The sequence below is a fragment of the Lates calcarifer genome, linkage group LG9 (assembly GCF_001640805.2).
Source record: "Lates calcarifer isolate ASB-BC8 linkage group LG9, TLL_Latcal_v3, whole genome shotgun sequence".
In the NCBI taxonomy this organism is placed as follows: domain Eukaryota; kingdom Metazoa; phylum Chordata; class Actinopteri; family Centropomidae; genus Lates; species Lates calcarifer.
Window position 1 is genome coordinate 13721737 of NC_066841.1, and position 18610 is coordinate 13740346.

Genomic DNA, 18610 nt, shown 5'->3' on the forward strand with positions numbered 1-18610 from the left:
AAAGGAGAATGATGAAAGGAATGAAGGAAGAATGAAGAATGTTGAGAGTTGTCAGCCAAGGTCTTAGTGAGGGACAGATAGGTAACCTTGTAAGCCACAGATCAGGACGTGTCACAGTAGGTTTCCGCTTGGGGCAGAGACAACTGCCACTAGTGATGTGACAGTTCAGGAGGAGAGAGGTGTGGAAAGGATGGAGAATAAGACACAGGGAGTTGAGTGGCTGACATGATGAGTTACACAGTTCTTTGACTTATTTACATAAAGATATCACAAGGTTCATGTACAGATATGAAGCAGAGAAGACAAAACTGCTACCTGCAGTTGGTTAGCTTAGCTTAGCACAATGTAAATGATAATTTGTTTTATGCAGTGGTTATGTGAGACTATTTCTTGGACGACCACAATAACTTGCTGGCGCCTCTGCTGGTCACAGATATGTCAATGAGTGAGATTAACAGGCAGCTGTGTGTACAGTTGAACAGAGCCAGGCTAGCTGTCACACAGATCTGAGAATGGTATCAGTTTTCTCATCTAAGACTTGGCAAGAAAGCAAATAAACACATTTTATGTCTTGGAAGTTAAGATGCTCTAACAGGAAGGATTTTGTGTCTTTGGGATTTTGTGCGAGGTGTCCACTATGTTGTCCCTTTTATTAAATGACTGTGGTATTGAATGGAGTGAGAATGACAGTAGAGAGATGGGTAAACCATTCTCACTCAGTTCAACAGAGAGAGATAGTCAAGTCTACAAAACCCATAGTAATACACTACCAAACTTAACTAGACTTATATAACCCTAATATAATTTAGAATCCAGCCTGACTTGGGTCTCAGATTGGGTCTCAGTTACTGGTAACAGAATGGACCTGTGAAGACCTAGACAGATAGATGTCATCATCTAAAAAGGAAAAGGGAAGTCATAACGATACACTGAGTTATCTGTTTATTAGGCACACCTTTACAATCTAAAGCATTCCAATACAACATCCATTCCATAAGTTCTACATTTATAAAACTGAAATGGTTTCCTTGATGCTGTCAGCTTGTTGATACAATGAAACCATTAAACGAAACAACTCTTGTCATTAATATGGCAATCTAAACAGCAAGATAAAATTAATCGGACCATCTGCTCTACACGGGGAACCTGCAGTGTAAGAAAAGAGATTCAGTCATGCATTGTTCTAAAGTTACTGTGTTTACAACAATGCGTCGAGACAGATGGACAAACAGACAGACAGACGCCAGCAAGCCATGACGAGATAACGTCTCGCATGGCATGTTTAGTGGTGGCACAGAAAGGAAACTGCAGAAAGACAGTGGGAAAATGAATTATCTTTAAAGAGATAAAAACCGGGCGGCAATGACTTGGTGAATACAGCTCAAGAGACGATGTCTGATTTCCTGTGGTGTGACAACAGTGGGCAGAGCTCTGCAAAATCTATCAAGCACTGATGGTATTATAGATAAGATCCATAGAAGATGCAGTCAGTTTCCAAACTAATCTAAAAATACATTACAATGAATAGTACCATGTTTCAGCTTGATGGAAACAAGCACTGCCAGTAATATGGACTTGAGACACAATATCCTGGTTTTCAGTGTTTTCTCATTCATTTGCCAAAAAACAAAACAATTTTATGACCACCTTCCTCTCCAATTTATTGCAAGATACTTTGGAAAATTGTACCATTAGCTGCTTGAAAGCTCATTTGCCCTAAGAAGTCTAATCTATAAACAGTGTGTCCGTGTTGGCCTGAACAGAGCCAAAAGACTTACTGGTCAACAGCTAAAAACGAGCAGAGACAAAAAGAGAGAATCCAAGAGTCAAGAACATTCAAAGCAGCTTAGCTTAATGCAAGTACTAAGTGAGTGAGTAATGAGCTAATGAAATGAGCCCAGTGGTATGGTCTGCGCATGCCTCTGAGCATATATGCAAAGTATGGCCCAATTCATATAGTTCTTTTTTTCTTACATAAATACATGACATACTTAAACATTTTTGATAAGAATCCTTTGATAAGTTTGTGTTCTAAAAGAACTGAGACCAAGATATGTATGATATGAGCGGCACATTCTACAGTTACAATGATTGTAATGTTTCTACCTTACCCACATATTTTTGTTCACATACCAGTATATTGGTGGTAAGCTAATATTAGAAAGTATTGGAAAAATAAACTAAATAAATAATAACCCTTATAAATAAGTTACTGAATCACTTGTGAACATCTAAATACCTTGCACATGCAGTCAGTTGTCTTAAAATTGTTCTGGCAAACACACTGAGGGCTCTCATTAGAACACCAATTTTGTATTCACCATCCATAGGCCTTTTTCATTTCAGTTATACCAGGAAAAGCACAGATCCCAATAAGCCCCGCTAGTTTGACAGCCAGCAGCACACACAATATCAGGATCCTGAAACTGAGGGAGCTAGTGCCAGTACTTTTCTTACTGTCACATGTCAAAAAGGCCTATTATTATAGTTGTACTGCTGTACTTTATATTCATTGGCAGACCCCGCCAAACACAGACATTAGCTTCCCAAGTATTCAAGCTAACTCATGGTAGAACTTTTAAAATTACTTGAGAACAGGAAAACTGGCCTGATTTATTAGGTTTCCCTTTGCTTTTCTGATAGGATTGTGCCTTTGCTCTCAGCTGTGCATTTGAAGTCCACTCACATATGGACGTGATGTTTTCTACATGGGCGTGTAAGAGATTTAGTCTACTAGCTGCTCTGCATAGCTTCCCTGCAGTGTGTGGGCATCAACTGACAATACAGGCCACCACTTTTCAGTTACTAGCAAAAAAGCAGACTGTGACTATTGATCATAATGTGAAAGTAGCATAGAAAAGGACTGAATACCAATCAAGGACAGAGACTTTAAGAAGACAACGCTGACACAAGAAAAGCGAAACATTGTAAGTGCACAATAGCATCAACTGCAGAACAGAGAAAAGAATAACTTCTTCAAATGCTTAATTGACCAGTTCAGCCAGTTGGTCCCGAAGCTTTAATCATTATCTTTGCTTTACAGGAAGCCTCGCCTTAGACAGAACTCATCAGCAACTTCCTCTGGGGTTACATCCTGCTTCATTTCAGGCTTGAAATGAGGAAAGTGTATTCCCTGGAAGTATTGTAAGTCCTGTAAAATACATTAGAATAAGGTGCTGAGTAAGCCAGTTTAATCTTTGATGTGCAGATGTATAAATCAGTAAAGCTCCATGATTAAAAAGGCTCATTTCCTCTACACTGTGAGACGAATTTCAGAAATAAAAAAAAAAAAATCATAAAATCTGTGTGGCCTCATGTTACCATGGAAAAACAAACAAACAAGAACTCTCACAGGAAATAATATAGGCATTTATGTCCTCCTTGGTCAGACTCATCCTCAAGCATTCACTTTCACAACAAAAATGATTGTTCTGATGATGACCTGTTTCGACCAAGAATTCGCTAAGACCAGATTCAAAACAGCAGCCTGGTGAGACTGCAACAGCAAGCTGAGATTCCACCTCCAATCTGGGCGAACCATCTGTAACAGAGCTGCATGTGGTAGCATTTTATATTCCATCTTCGGTGCCCCGCTTCAGAGACAAATGCTTATCTTATAAATAACTTTGCTTCCTGTGTGGCCTTTTTTTTGTGAGTGCTGTAGCCACACGAGTATACACACAACCTCATGCATGTGAACATACACAATCAACCTCGCTGACCAAGAATCAGGCTAGCCACACAGCTGCAATCATGTGCTGCATTGATTTCCACAAGCTGGCAGATGAAGGTGTGCAGAGCTTTAACAGGCAGACGTGAAGAGGCAAGTGGTAGGCAAGAGAGCCAACTATAATGAGGATTGATTGTGCGTCTGGAGGCAGAGGTGGCTCTCTGGGCTCAACTCCCCTGCCTAGCTAGACCTGCTCTATTCTCTTCCGTTGTGGCAGGCCATAATTAGAAAGAAAGCGAGGACAGATATGGGAGACAACTGAGTAGGAGGAAGAGGAGGCAGAGGACTTTGAGAGAAGGAGGACAGGAACAAAAATGGAAGCAAGGAAGAGGAGAGCGCAGAGGGGGAGTTGATGGAGAAAGTGAACGCGATGAAGAGGAGACAAAAGGAGGAGAGGAAGGCAGAGTAGGAGTGAGGGATGCCTAGTGTGTTTGTTCTCTAGCTCTGCACCCAGCTTAATGAGATTAGCCTGGCAGGAAAAAAATGCCACACTGGGGAATTCAGGTCACATGAAAATAGGCTAGCTAGACGTCTGCCTGGCCCTGTGTGTATGTTTGTCAAGTGGATGAGATTAAGAGGTCCATGGTCTACTTGAAACCCAGACAGGATTTAAATATCTTGGCTCCTCCTCCTCTCCTACTTCCCACTCTGTTCTTTACACTTGTTTTCCCCCAAAATGTATCTGCTAGACAACCAGAAAACACCTGACATGTGTTTGTATGACTGCATGAAACCATTAGAGCCTTTCCTTTCTTTCTCTCTCTCCCCTTCGTCATTTTTTCCTCCCCCCCCCGCTTCTTTTCTGCCCCTTCTCCTCCAGTCATGTGCTATTTTCCAGCCTCCTGCATTGTCATTTAGTCACAACCACTCATGCTGCTATTTAATGTCCTCTCTCCACCCAAGAAAACATAGGCTTCAGACATGAGCTGTATCATTAGACTCAATGATCCTGCCCCCATTTTACTTGATTCACCATTTACTCAAACCTTGCAGGAAGGCTGTGTGTGTGTTTGTGTGTATACGCCTGTGTGTGTGTGTTTGTAAGCTTTCCCATCTGTCTGTTTCCGCTGCTAATTCTTCAGTATGCTGGGCACAAATGTGTTATGTCTGCAGGTATGTTTGACCTTTGCTATCTGTCTGACAAGGGAAATTACAAAGTTTGGAGATTCAATCTGTGACTGGGAAGGACAGTGCCGGCACTATACTATCTGTGTGTCTATGTCTAGCCGTCCTATCGTACACATGCATGATTTTTATGCAAGTGTTTGTGTGTGTGGACAGGGTGTTTAGAGACACAGACATGCAAATCCCTGTAAAGTAGGAGCTGGCATCATTAAACCAATAGCTTAGTGATTCCCTGGCTGGCCCCGCTGCTCACTGCAGGCTGTTGCAGGGCAGACAAACCAGACATATTAAGACAAGGGCATAGAGATAAACACAGACAGATACACAGAGAGACAAACAGAGTCGAAAGCCACACCTAAACATGTCATCATGGGCACAAAAACAAAACCAAAAAAACCCCAAAAAACAGCGAGACAGTGATATGAAGGAATAGTTTCTTATGAACCAAAGGAAAGCAGCAATTTAAAAGGAGAGAATGTTTGAATAAGAAAGATGGAAAAGAAAAAGCATGAGGGGAAGAAAAAACACCACGTGTACAGACAGAGAGAGAGAGGGTCAGACTGGCTGAGTAGCAGCAGCCTGCCCTGTCTTTTGGGAGTCTTTTAAATAGGTCATTGTCTGACCTGCATTATGGTACCATGGCCATGTCATAATCACACCATTTTTGTAGAGCATTGTGCCCAGGTCAGCCTCTTATTACCCCATAGCCTCACACATGCACAAAACATTCTTTGTTGTACACACATAGACACACAAAATGAGTGTTGCCCCCCAGAACAACAGCACCAACACATCAACAGTCTGCCAGTCTAAGTCTAGAATCTGTTTAGGGAAAGACTGCGTTGGACAATCGCTGCATCACTGTCTGTGCAGAGGGGAAGTCCGGCATATTTGAGACAGACAGACAGACACCTTATTATCAGTTTAAATAAGTACTCTACTTCTCTGGGACTTGGCTAGCACTAAGAGCAGGAGCCTAGGGGGCAAAACAGCAGTGATGTCAGTGAGCGATAATGATAAAAAAGATGACGCCAATGGCTGCAGCAGCACTCTGGCAGATAGGTGGGCAGTGCTAATTGATCTGCTGCGAGCTGTGCTCTGTTTTGCCATGCCTCAATCAGGAAAAGACCAGCGCACAGCAGGGCTGCCCTAATTACCATTTGGAAGCAGACAATCATTAGGACCTCCAGAGCACCTGCTGTCTGCAGGGGTGGAACTCCTAGTGCCCGAGAATAAACACAGAAAAGTGTAAGAGAGACAGAGGAGAAAAGATAAGAGGGTGACAGATATATAGAGAGACTATGTAACAAGTGAACTAACAACTAGGCCTGACACCATCTTCAGTAGGAAGGTGAGGGAAAAAAAATTTGGGAGATGAGAGACTAAAAAGGGGGCATCAGTAAGTAAGTCAGCCCTCCGCTCTCAGTAGGATACTGCCTTAATGAGAGGAACGCAAGGAGACAGACTTGTGTTGAGACTGACAGGATGACATAATGAGCCACATAAAAAGTGGCATAAGACTAAGAATAATAATTTGTAAAACGTGACCTCATTATAGATCATCCTATTCAGTGTTAACTTTTATATAGACCACCAGAGACCACAAGACTTTAAACCTGTTTAAACCTTGAATTTGTTTATTTAGTGTGGGTGAAAACCATGGTTTTATTAAACACCATTTATAAGGATTTGTTACTAACAAGACTTTAGTGAAAGATCAGACCACAACCAGCCCTGTATTTAAAAAAAAGGAAAGGGTTGCACTGAAAATGGTGTGCATGATGAAATATGATTCAGGAAGTTCAGTTTACTGAGTTTTAAGGTCGATTAGACACCAAAACCCTGCACAGTGGTTTGCATGAGGAAGTATTTTGTTACTCTAGAAAGTTATCAGGGTGGCAATCATTTTATGTCATTGAGGCAATCGTGAGGTAAACAGTAGAAATATGTTTCGAAATATTCAACCACGAATACACTCTTGCACATATTTGATTGGCCAACAGAGCCAAACAGTGTGTGGAGCGCACGCATCTACAAAGCTTTTGCCGTTGGGATGGATCAAAAAGCAACTGGAGCCTCCTGGGTTGGCACCCCCCACTGTGTCTATAGTCTGTTTCCATTCAAATGATGTGGAAGCTGCATTTTTTTCACACTGGGATAATGTCTGATTGTAGAAACAGCAAGGTATATTTTATGTTTTAAAAGAAATAATAATTTTAAACTTGAAAAGTGTAAAAGTGTGAAAATAAATACTTGTTCATTACATACAAACTGCTGCTCACTACATCACCAAACAAGATCAGTTTAAAAGTACCTGATACAATAAATTAGTTAATAATCCTTATGTTGTAGTACTTGACTGTGGACCATGAGCCACATCTTGTAGACTGGGTCTGAAATTGTATGAAATTAAAGGTAGAATATATAGGTCCCCTTTAACTTCCTAATTTTTCACTCCATCTCTCCCCTCTGGGTATTTTCACATGAAATGACAGAAGCTCTCTGTGCAAAATAACCTCTGATATCAGGGAAAGCAATATGATAATGTATATCAATTGTATGGGAAGACTGGCTCTACATCAAAAGCCAATAAGAAATGTGACAGGATAATTCGTACTCCAATCAATCAATTCCTACTTTCAGGTAGAGCATATATGAGGGGAGACACTATTCTCTGTCTCTGCACATGATGTTTTCCCAGAGACTCCATCAGCACCATGGAATTAGATGAAATGAATATGGAGGAAAGTCACCCTAAGTAATAATAAGAAAAATTATAGTTTGAAAATACATGAGATTCCCATTTGTGACTAATTCCCAGTGGAGGCTACACTGAACACAGATATCTTCAAGTCATTTCATATGAAATATGCAGAGGGGAGAAAGATCAGGAGAGAAGGATAGAAAAGTATGGGAGAGGAGACTGTGAGTGAGCGATGCTATTGAAATACATCAGTAGATTTCCCACGTAATTTTCCACAACTACTTATCCACACTTACTTGTCCACCACAACATAAACACACAACTAACAAAAAATACTGATATGTATCCCTAAGATTTTTCTCTCTTCTAATTATGATCAAGATACATAATAACTGGAAGATTTTACAGTTGAAAAATAAACTTGCCAGTGCTCTCTGATGGACAAACTATGTCATGAAAACAGTTTCTACACAACCTCAAACTTAGTTTGGGATCACTGTACTGCAATTTCCTATTACTCATTGGCCAAAATATTCATCGATATGTCTGCAATAAGGTAATATCGGCTGATGTACTGGCCTGGCTGATTAATCGGTCATGCTCCACATGTGACCTTGAAAACTACAGGAATTTATTAGTATGTATGAGTCATCAACTGACAATGTAAAATATACATGAAGCTATAAATCCAAAAAAATGATAGAGGCTACTTGTGAATGCCACATTATTAAAATCTTCAGATATAAGTGCTGTATGTTGACATTTTCTGTTTATCTCCATATACATCAGAGACTGTGCACCAATCAACTTCCAGAACAGAATTTCCTGTCATCTATGAGCTATAGCAGCATTAACGGAAAACTGTGGATTTTGCAAAACAATTTTGTGGCCTAATAACAAAGTGGTTAATTCCTGGAAGCCCAGATAATAAACAGAAGGCATAATGTTTATTATCTGTTGATACATCCTCAGGCTCTGCTTTTCCCCTAAACAAGAGGAATGGTGCTACAAAGTTAATGCATGTGTCTACTCTGGCTATTAAAAAGAGATCACAGATTGTGACTCAACCAGCGCACATAAACACATAGACAGGGTGGTCCAACATGCTTCTGGCTCTCTCTCTCTGTATGTGTATGTGTATGTGTATGTGTGTGTGTATGTGTGTGTGTATGTGTGTGTGTATGTGTAGTCTCTTCCCAGAAATGTGCAACAGTAAACAGACTAAGAGGCAGAGAAGTAACATTACCACTACCACTGGCTGGGAGCATAAACAGTGACACACAACGCAAAGCAATGCAACACTGCGCAAACTTCCTTCTTTTTATGTTTGTTAGTGTGTACAAGCACATACTGCATGTCACTGTGCATATCTCTAAGGGCAAGAAAAAAAAACACACATCTGCAATCAAAGGTGCAGAGGCTGTGGAGAGCAACTGGGAGTCCCCCCTGAGAGCTGCCCTGCTTGGACTGGGAGCCTCTGGCAGTCCCCTGGGGGCTCAAGGGGCCCTAATCCTTCACTCTTTCTTCCCTGACACTAACCAGACACAGCAGCACAAACACATTCAGGGATGGTGGGCTGTATATATATGAGAGAGAGAGAGAGAGAAAGAGAGGAAAAAGAGAGAGAGAGAGAGACCAAGAGGCAGACATAAAAAAAGAGAGGGAGAGAAACAGGGGAGGAGACAGAGAGAAAGAGGGAGACATTAAACACATGAGCAGAATGGACTCAGCTTTAACCCACAGCTTAGAGCATTGGACAACATTTTTCATATCCTCCTCTCAGTCTCTCCCTTGTAAAGAGAGCAATTACATGTCCAGGACAATCCCACATTAAACAAACATTAGTTCTCTCTCCAGAGCCAGGCTCAGCCAAATTACATTGTTTCCAGATGCCCGTCGCAAAAACACACTTACTCCCACCCTCCCTCCAAATCCCCCAACCCCCCTTCATCTCCTCTCCTTCGGCCTGTCTCTCCTCTTTCTATTGTTTCTCTCTTCTCCTCACATTTTACTCTTCTTTATCTCTCCCTATAGCTCCCTAAACTTCCTCACTTCCTGAGTTAAGATGAGAGTTTGTGAATAATGCCAGGCTGTTTTCAATTACACTGCCGCATTCACTACCACTGGAGGAAGAGATGAGGGCCAGAGATGGAGGAAACAAAGGAGTTTCAATGACAGACCTTAGCCAGTGTGTGTGTGGTCATTATAACTGACCAGATAAGAAAAGCTATGCATGAGGTCTTATGTAAATTTCAGTTAAAGATTAATACTGAAGGCAGGGTGGATAAATGAAATAAATTGTCTGTCAGCTGATGGTCATGCTGTAGATAGCATTTGCAAGTATTAACTTCTGAGTTAAGTAAACCTCCTTTCTGCTGCATTAAATATCTAACTAGCTGTTTACATTTCATCTACAATCCTACTCCACAGATATGAACAAATGAGGCAGATATTTGCTTAAAATTTAGTTTATATAGCTTATATGCCACTATTTCAGTCTCACCTTTTATGAAATCATCTGATCAGTAGAGCAGAAATGTGATGGGCATTGCCATCAGAAAGGTAATGGGAGACTACTTTTGTCATTTTTCAAACAAAAATGCTACACATGCTCCACATTCTCCACCTTCACAGTTTTAAGGATTTGCTGCTGTCATTTGTATTAAAATATAATAAAAGATAATAAACCGAATAAATAACCCATTTGAAGGTGTCACGTTGGGCTCTGGGAAACTGTAGAAACATCCTACTAATCAGGCTAAACCCTCAATCTATGCCATACTACTAATAAAAAGCAAAATGGGACTAAGAGGCTACAGCTGTGTCAGCAGCCCAGTAAAGCTGTACTTAAGGACAGTGGTGATTTGATAATTTGAGCTACACGCTAACTTCAGCATCCTAACTCACAATGATAGTGCTAACTTTAAAAAAAAAAAAAAAAAAAAAAAAAAAAAAAAATATATATATATATATATATATATATATATATATGTTTGCCATGTTCATTATCATAGTTTAGCAATGTTAGCATACTAACATTTGCTAATTAGCACTCAAAACAAAGTACAGCTGAGTTTGCAGGTATTTGGCAAATACATAGCAAATCTGTCCTCCTTGTTGGACATGAATCTGTGCACCAAATTTCATGGCAATCTACCCAGTATAGATCTTAAACACAAATGTTAACATCTCAGTGGCATTAGAGGAAAAGCCACAGGTTCCCCAAAGTCATAAAAATCATCCTCTTAGCGCCATGAATATCTGGAGAGAATGTCCTTGGCAACCCATCCAATAGTTGTGAGACATTCAGTCTTGACCAAAAGTGGTGAACCAACAAACTTACAGTCATCCACAATGCAACTACTGCAATGGCTAATAATAAATAAATAAATAAATAAAAAAACCTATGGAAGATTTCACATAGACTGACATGACAACAAATGACAATAAATGGTTAACAGCCAAAATAGAGGCCAGGGTTGAAGGTCCCTTCCCTCTGAATACAACAGGCTTTATCAAATACCAAAAACCCCCTTAAGAACAAGACATTTACTACCAAACACATCGGGGAAGCTGATTGTGTGCTTCTGTGTGAGAACACTCAACCTCTGTCCAAGACACAATTAGAGTGAATTTATAACTCAAGGGAGGTGTATGTGCACACATACTCAGAGGGCAAACAATACAGTATGTTCCATTTCATCAAGAGATGTCAATAGAGTTAAAGGTTGACTTGTAGCTGTAAATAGTAGACACAGGAACCTTTGTAGACATGGGAACCAATGTCACATTTAGTTAGTATAGTCTAAGCTCAAGGATAACCATATCAAATATGTTGACCGGCTCTGTCTTAAAAGTCTATGACCCAGACTTGATGTCAGACACTATTCTAGGAAAAAACCCTCGATGCACAATTCCCATGAAATAATAACTGGAAATCTGCCTTGTGCCCTTGAGCAACACTCTGACTCTCTTTCAAAAGCAAGAATGCTGTTGTGTGGATGACCTTACACTTTGACCTTTAACAATGTGTGCGTGTATTTGTCTTATTATATTTGTCACTACTATTAAATACACTCTGAATTCATTCTCTTATGGGAACAGCCGGCTGAACTAATATCTTTAGCAGACAATCATGGCAAAGTAATCTCTCTTTATGTTGTTCTTTACCATTTTCAGTCATATATGGTATGCATTTATGCACGTGTGTAAATAAAACAAAGCATTAAAATAAGCCCTGAAGGTAGGAAGCATCAAAACAAAGCTGGATAATTGCATTTTATATGTTTTTATGAGTGTGTGTGTGTTTATGTCTGTGCATAGATGTCTGTTTGTAGGGCCTCATCAGACACTCGCTACATGGTTGAAGGAGCACTCAAGTACACTCTCGTCCCCCGCCCACCTAAGGGCATCTATGGGGACCTCCTAATACATCTACAACCCCCAAACACACACACACAAATATGTTTACACGTATACACACAGTTATCTAGGACCTTGCAAATCTAATGAGACAGGCAGACTGAGACGTAGACAGACAAACCTGAGGGCAGAGGTGCCTCAACACAAATACAAACAATTATATATAGTCAATAGCCAACAGAGTGCACACTGGTCAGGTGGGACTGCTACTACGATCCATATATAGCTGATTGCATTGGGACAACATCATCATTAATTTATTGGTTTAGGCTGCACCACTTAGTTACTGCTGTGGTGTTGTTAAGATTTCAATTTCAGATTAATACGGATGTTTCAGAGAAATTCCAATATCACTTTGGTACAACTGTGAATGACGGCTTCATCAAATATTAGTATACAAGTGGAAACTATTTCAATGCAAATTAAATGTGGGGGACACGGAGTGGGAAAGTAATGAGAAAAAGACATAGGATTGGTGTAGACACAGCAGCAGAGTGGCACTTGACAGTGGGCTTGCGGCAACAGGACTTAAAGTCAGTACTCTCCAGCATCAAATTATCAACCTACATCCTCAAATGAATCCTAAACTGACTGACGTAACTGGTTCAACCAGTAAAATGGTGGCAGACAAAGAGACATAAAAAACATTTCAAAGTCTATGGTGTTTTGTTTAATGTTGTATCCTTGCAATATCAAATATGTGGACACAACAGCTGATGAAAGCCTCTAAAGCCTACTTATTAATATTTTATGTCTTGTGTTTCTGTACAAAAACGTAAGTATAAACTTTATGGTTCTACAGGGCATTATGGGCCAGGTTATTTCTACAGTAGGTGCAATAATTTGCAATGGACAGACAAGAAAGTGGTATTAATCATCTCAAGTAATTCACAGGAAACAGGGTGAATAACTGCATTTTCCAAAATGTTGAACGACTTTAAGACAAAATTTTGGGCTATGGTTACTAATGATATATTATTAAATGGAAAAAGATTATAGATTATATTTAATTATAGAATTCATATGCAAATTAATGTAATCTCATACTCACCGAACTGTCACAAACGCCCATGTCAACTACTGTTCCTTACAAGTAGATATATGTAATTTGGCAACCACTAATAAACTGGGTGCAGACAGCAAGAGAGAGAGAGAGAGCGCGCGAGAGAGAGAGAGAGAGAGAGAGAGAGAGAGAGAGAAAGAGAGAGAGAGAGAGAGAGAGAGTGTCTGTGTGTGTTACTCACATAGTCAGGCAAGGCTGTGTTGTCTCCTTGTCTGCCTCGCAGACTCTGTGTTGCCTGCTCCAAAACCTTGTTGTGCTTTTTGGAAAGCAAAGCAAATAAACTGCACGAGAGACACAGAGAGGGAAAGGAGTCAGAGCAGCAATGACAGATGAATGATACACCTCTATGAAGACCAAATAACCCAAAACCCATATACACAGTCATCATACTGCACATGTTGACCAGTAATTAATGTGCTGTAAATACTCAAACAGAGGCCTTTACTCAGTTTAACTGGAGAGTGAAGCCTCTATTTAAGACAGATTATTATTAGAGACAGGCATGTTTTACTTTCTAAATGAGGCCTTTAAAATAATGAATAATAATGAGTCTTGGAATAACAAAATAATCATAAAACTGGCAGGAGACTGTTTTAGAAATGACGTGTCAAAATATTAAGTACAAATATGCTTCATTTACCATAAATTTACAATCACAACTCCTTTTTCTAGCCTGGCTTTTATTTGCCCAAACACATCACAGCTTTGGTTACTTGAGAATTTCCAGTATTTGTACTTGTATTTGTTTGTTCTCGCTGTAGGTGTCATAAAGTCTGCTTGGGCGACCTTAGGCAGTAGCAGCAGGATGGGCCACACACACCATTTATGGCACAGTGAATCACTCAACAAGTGTGTTCACCTCCAACAAACATTGAAGAAAATTTTTTTATTATGTATTTTTAAAATCATTAGTGACCTTCTGTTTTAATTACAACTTTTTAATACTCTCTCTAAGCCCCCAAGGGTGTTAAATCTTTAATTTGTGTGTAAATCAAGGCTACAAAAATTGCAGAATAAATTAAATTCAATGACAGCCAAAGGGCTACAGAACCTCAGATGCACAAACTGATCTCATCTAAGTCCCTTAGAGCAACACCTGTCCATCTGTCAGCACTGGAGAACACACACACAGACAGTCTCTCAGCATTCTTTATCCAGGCTAATTGGCTGAATGATAGCTGAATGGAGGTATCTGAGCAGCCATGAGGAGGTTTAGTTGTTATCTACAGACCTAATGTCAAAGAAGCTATTAGCCATGTCTACTTAATAGGACCTGTTGTACTACCTAGTAAGTTTTTTTCCATTTCAAATGAGAGACCACCGAGGAAGTTCCACCTGGGACCCCTACCCACAATGATGCACTTTTGATTAGTCGCTCTGTCACATCCCTAATTTGTGCGGAGGCAGTGACAGACACTGACAGGAAACAGCAACACAGAGGGATTTCCACACTGTGGGCCTAATCCCAAAATCAGTTATGAGTCTGATATAATGACAGACATGGTCTACCCCAACACACTGAAGATGTAAAGATGCTCTGTCTCTACCGGTGCAAAGAATTCTGTTTTATTTGGACACACACAGTGTGTGGTCATGCTGCACATTCATTGTAAGACTTGTATGAGTGACCTCTTTCAAAATTATGTTCCCTTAAAATGCTGCCTAAAGAGAATTTTTCAACAGTAAAAAGTGAATTAGTGTCCGAGTCCATCAATCAACTTTACTGAATGTTTTCAAGAAGACATGACGAGATAACATAGTTAACTGAGGAACAGTGACTCTAACTCTAACTCTGCCAAAAGTGCTATTTTTGTTTTGAAAATTAACTGTGTCACCTCATTTCCATGTGTACTTCATCGGCCACTATGGGGACAGAAAAAGAGATGGGGTGGAGCAAATTCTCTGGTCCCAATTTCCAAAATGTGAAATGATTCTTCTATGATAGAAAGCTGAATATTTTTGGGTTGTGGACTGCTGGATGGACAAAACAATACATTGTGAGATGAACTTGTGACGGACATTTTTTTCTGACATTTAATTAACCAAAGCATTAATTGAGAAAATCACTGGTACATTAAATGGTAATGAAAATAGTCATTAGTTGCAGACCTACTGCGACCTAAACTGTTTCTGCTGAGTCTGCAGGCAGAGTTATCAGTGAATGGAGGGACACATGAGCATGAGCACGTATGGTGACAGAGGAGACCGGATATGGAGGCCAGAGGTAAGAGAGGGAATAACAATGCAGCCAAAAAGGAATATAGATAGAGGATGAATAGAACATAATAAGGAAAGATGGCGGGGCAGTAGTCGGGGCAAATCAACCCACTGCTGTCCATAAACAAACAGCACCAGCAGAGATTCTCTCAGAGTCAATTAAGGAGCAGAGTTCAGCAGTGTCTGGCTGACATGTGGAAATTCCTGGCAGGAAATTTCCCTTTATCTAGCAGCCAGCCAGTCAGTTTAGCCCCAGCCCAGGCCATCATAGTCATCATCATTATCATTATCATCAGACATGGAGTCAGTTGCTGTACATCAATGCAGGACGGACATGTACACGTTCACAGACAGTGTTCCTCTCTGACTCAAAACACCAGAGAGTCACAGATATGGAGAGAGACACAGGCTGGGAGATAAGAGGATCCTTGAGTGTGCATGAATGTGTGCACGTCTTCAGGGAAGGAAACATTCCTTCCCGTGTGCCTAGAGTTAACAAACAGACATGAATGACTTGATGTCTGTGTGCGTGCGCATGTAAATGTGCATGGTTTGGACCTTGTCCTCTCAACTCTTCCGTCTCCTTGTGGGCCAAACCCTTTCCCTCAATTCCCTCACGTTGCATAATGTTCTTTTCTACACAGGCACACCACTCTCTCAATATTTCATTTCTTAGTCTCTTCTGTTGCAGCACTGTCAGGTTACTACAATGATAAATATTTTCTGCTGATTCAACATGAATCATGAAAATGAATGAGCCTGTTTGTGTGTGAATTAGACTTTCCATTCCCTGTCTTAAAGCAATTTCTATCTCTCCATTGGCTTCTTTGCTTGCGTCACACAGATGTTTTTATTCAAATCTGGTGCAATGACTGTTCTGAGGCCTGCTGCTTACACGGAGCAGCAATTAATACCAATACACACCAGCTAAGCATGATACATACTACTGATGCTGTTGATTTTAGTGAATGAAACTACAAAAATGTAAGATCATCATCACATCATTTTCTATTGTTTGGGCAGACTTTATTCATATTCATGCTCTGAGGCAGGCCTCTGGCTGAAATGCAAAACAACAGTTTTTTATGCTCTAACTGATATATATTTTTGAGGTTGAAAATCCAGGTTCTCTCTCTAGAATTGTTGTCTTTTATTTAAACTGTCAGCCAGAAAAGAAACATATTCAGCTTCTATATATTGGTAGACAATATATATTGTGAGCCAATACAAATTTCTATGCTGTCAGTGGTTTTGCCATGCCATTTATAAAGTGGTAGCTTTCCCTTTTATATCTAGGGGTGTATTAAAATCATAGTGGCAAGTGTTGCAAATCAATGAACAGGACTGCTTTGTGGAAATATTGGATTTTTACACTTGTTTTGCATCAATTTTCATTTCTCAGGCATTTAATTCAACTCAATAAATTAACCTAATACAGACATTCCTTTCTGGTTATTTTGTCCATTCTAAAAATCTATTATATGACAGTACGTATTGATATTGTGATACAAAATTACCTATACTGAGAGTTTCATCTACATAAGAGGCTGTCAAAAAATATAAAGGTCAAGATCCAGATGCTAATTAAAATGCACGAAAAATAACAAATTTGAATATCAAACAGCCAAAGTACAAGATAAAAATAAGCCTGGCCATTTGTCCCCAGTATTTGACAACTTTACCTTTTATACTAAGCTAATTTGAATATTCTCACAAATAAATCATTAGAATAAGATGAAAAACTGGAATAGGCTGTATAAAAAATGAATGAATAGAATGAAGGAGCTACCAATTAATATATCATCCTTTGTTCTATTCTCACCTGATGATGCGCTGGGCAGCGTATTGGTGCAGACATCGAAATTGGGCTGACATGTTGGCAAGTGCAGCCAGACAATTGGTGTGGAGGTATTTATCCTATGGAGGATGCACAAAAACACACACCCACAATGAATTACTGTTAAATTGTAAATTACTTTGTTTTATTTTGATACAGTTGCATCATGACAAATGCTATTTGTGAATGTTACTCATTAAAGTAATACATCACTATTTGGACCAGTTAATGTGCCTACAGCTGATAGATTTCTGATTGCATGTTATGTTTGCAAGTGTACAAAGTGTGTGAGAGTGTGTGTGAATGCTTGCTCGTCTTACCCTTGTCCGGGTCATGTTAAATTGGATGGTGCGGATGACCACCAGGATCAGCAAACTGCCAAGTGAGATCTCTGTCAGTGACCTCTCTGTGTACCATGAGATGTTCTTCAGTACCTGAAACAAGAGGGAGAGACACAGAAATGAGACACAAACAGGGATGAGGAAAAATTTACAATTATTCCAGCAAGTGCAGGTAATGGAAGATTTCAGTGGTATGTCTGTGAAGACTGATCCAAGTCACGGTTATCCAAGAAGGACTGAATCGAGGGAAACTGGACTTGGTTGTAGATACTTGAAGAATTTCACCTCTCATCCAAGAAGCTTCTTTGGCTTGCAGATAGGTTTTGAGGTATCTACAACCAAGTCCAGTTGGCCTCGATTCCACCCCTCTTGGGGTTTCAGTGGGAATTCCTGAAATGAGACTAGTGTGTGTTTAACTGTGTCTACCCACCACCTCATGGATGGAGCGATTGAAGGCATCGTCCTCTGTAAGAATGAGGAGTATAATGAGGGCCATGTAGACATGATGAGAATTTCTTTCCTCTACGTGGTAAAGGATCTCGAGGATTGGCAACACCTTGACAGGAAGAGGGGAAGAGTAGGGAGAAAGGTTGAGAATGTGCGGGTGTTGTATCAGAGATGACACTGATTAAATCTTGACCATTTGGGTGTTTACTGGAGTGAACCCTGTAAAACACCGGCAGTTCCATTCTACATTTCTTGTTTTTTGCAGCTGATGCCTTTGAAGAGCTAGGGTACTCTCTGTCAAAAATGTATTAAAAGATTTATTAAAATGTATAATGTCTAATTCTTATAATTACTATCTTAAGTGCAACTGTGGTTCTAACATAGTACCAAACAAAAGAGAGAAAAAGCAGCGCTGTAGATGTTAGTTGAAGACAGCATACACTTTTTTCCCAGTCCTGAATCATGGATCATGGCTTCTAAACTATAGGCAGAGACAGATATTATATTCAGAGCTAAGAACAGACCGTGATCAGCTAATGACAACAGTGTGCAATAGAGTCAAAAGCAATACATTTTCTGAATCATACTGTCAGAGTGAAAGCAGTTAGTAGGTAGCATGGTGAGCGATGAGCACAAACAGTTTGAGAGTTAGCTCGTTACACTGTCATGCAGCAGTGCTTTATTGTTCAGCAGACAAAGTGGCTAGACTCATTAGTAGCCCCCC

General features: G+C 40.0%; 1 protein-coding gene across 2 annotated transcripts in view; it reads right to left on the reverse strand.

Moving 5' to 3' along the window:
* Nucleotides 1-18610, reverse strand: part of dym (dymeclin) — a 50629-nt gene that overhangs the window by 12430 nt on the left and 19589 nt on the right. For both annotated transcript variants that reach the window (XM_018662326.2, XM_018662323.2), the window contains exons 11-14: nucleotides 17870-17995; nucleotides 17419-17532; nucleotides 17084-17178; nucleotides 13226-13325 (exon numbers count right to left, since the gene is read on the reverse strand). In XM_018662326.2, the coding sequence (XP_018517842.1) occupies nucleotides 13226-13325; nucleotides 17084-17178; nucleotides 17419-17532; nucleotides 17870-17995 (435 nt within the window). The remainder of the gene's footprint in view (nucleotides 1-13225; nucleotides 13326-17083; nucleotides 17179-17418; nucleotides 17533-17869; nucleotides 17996-18610) is intronic.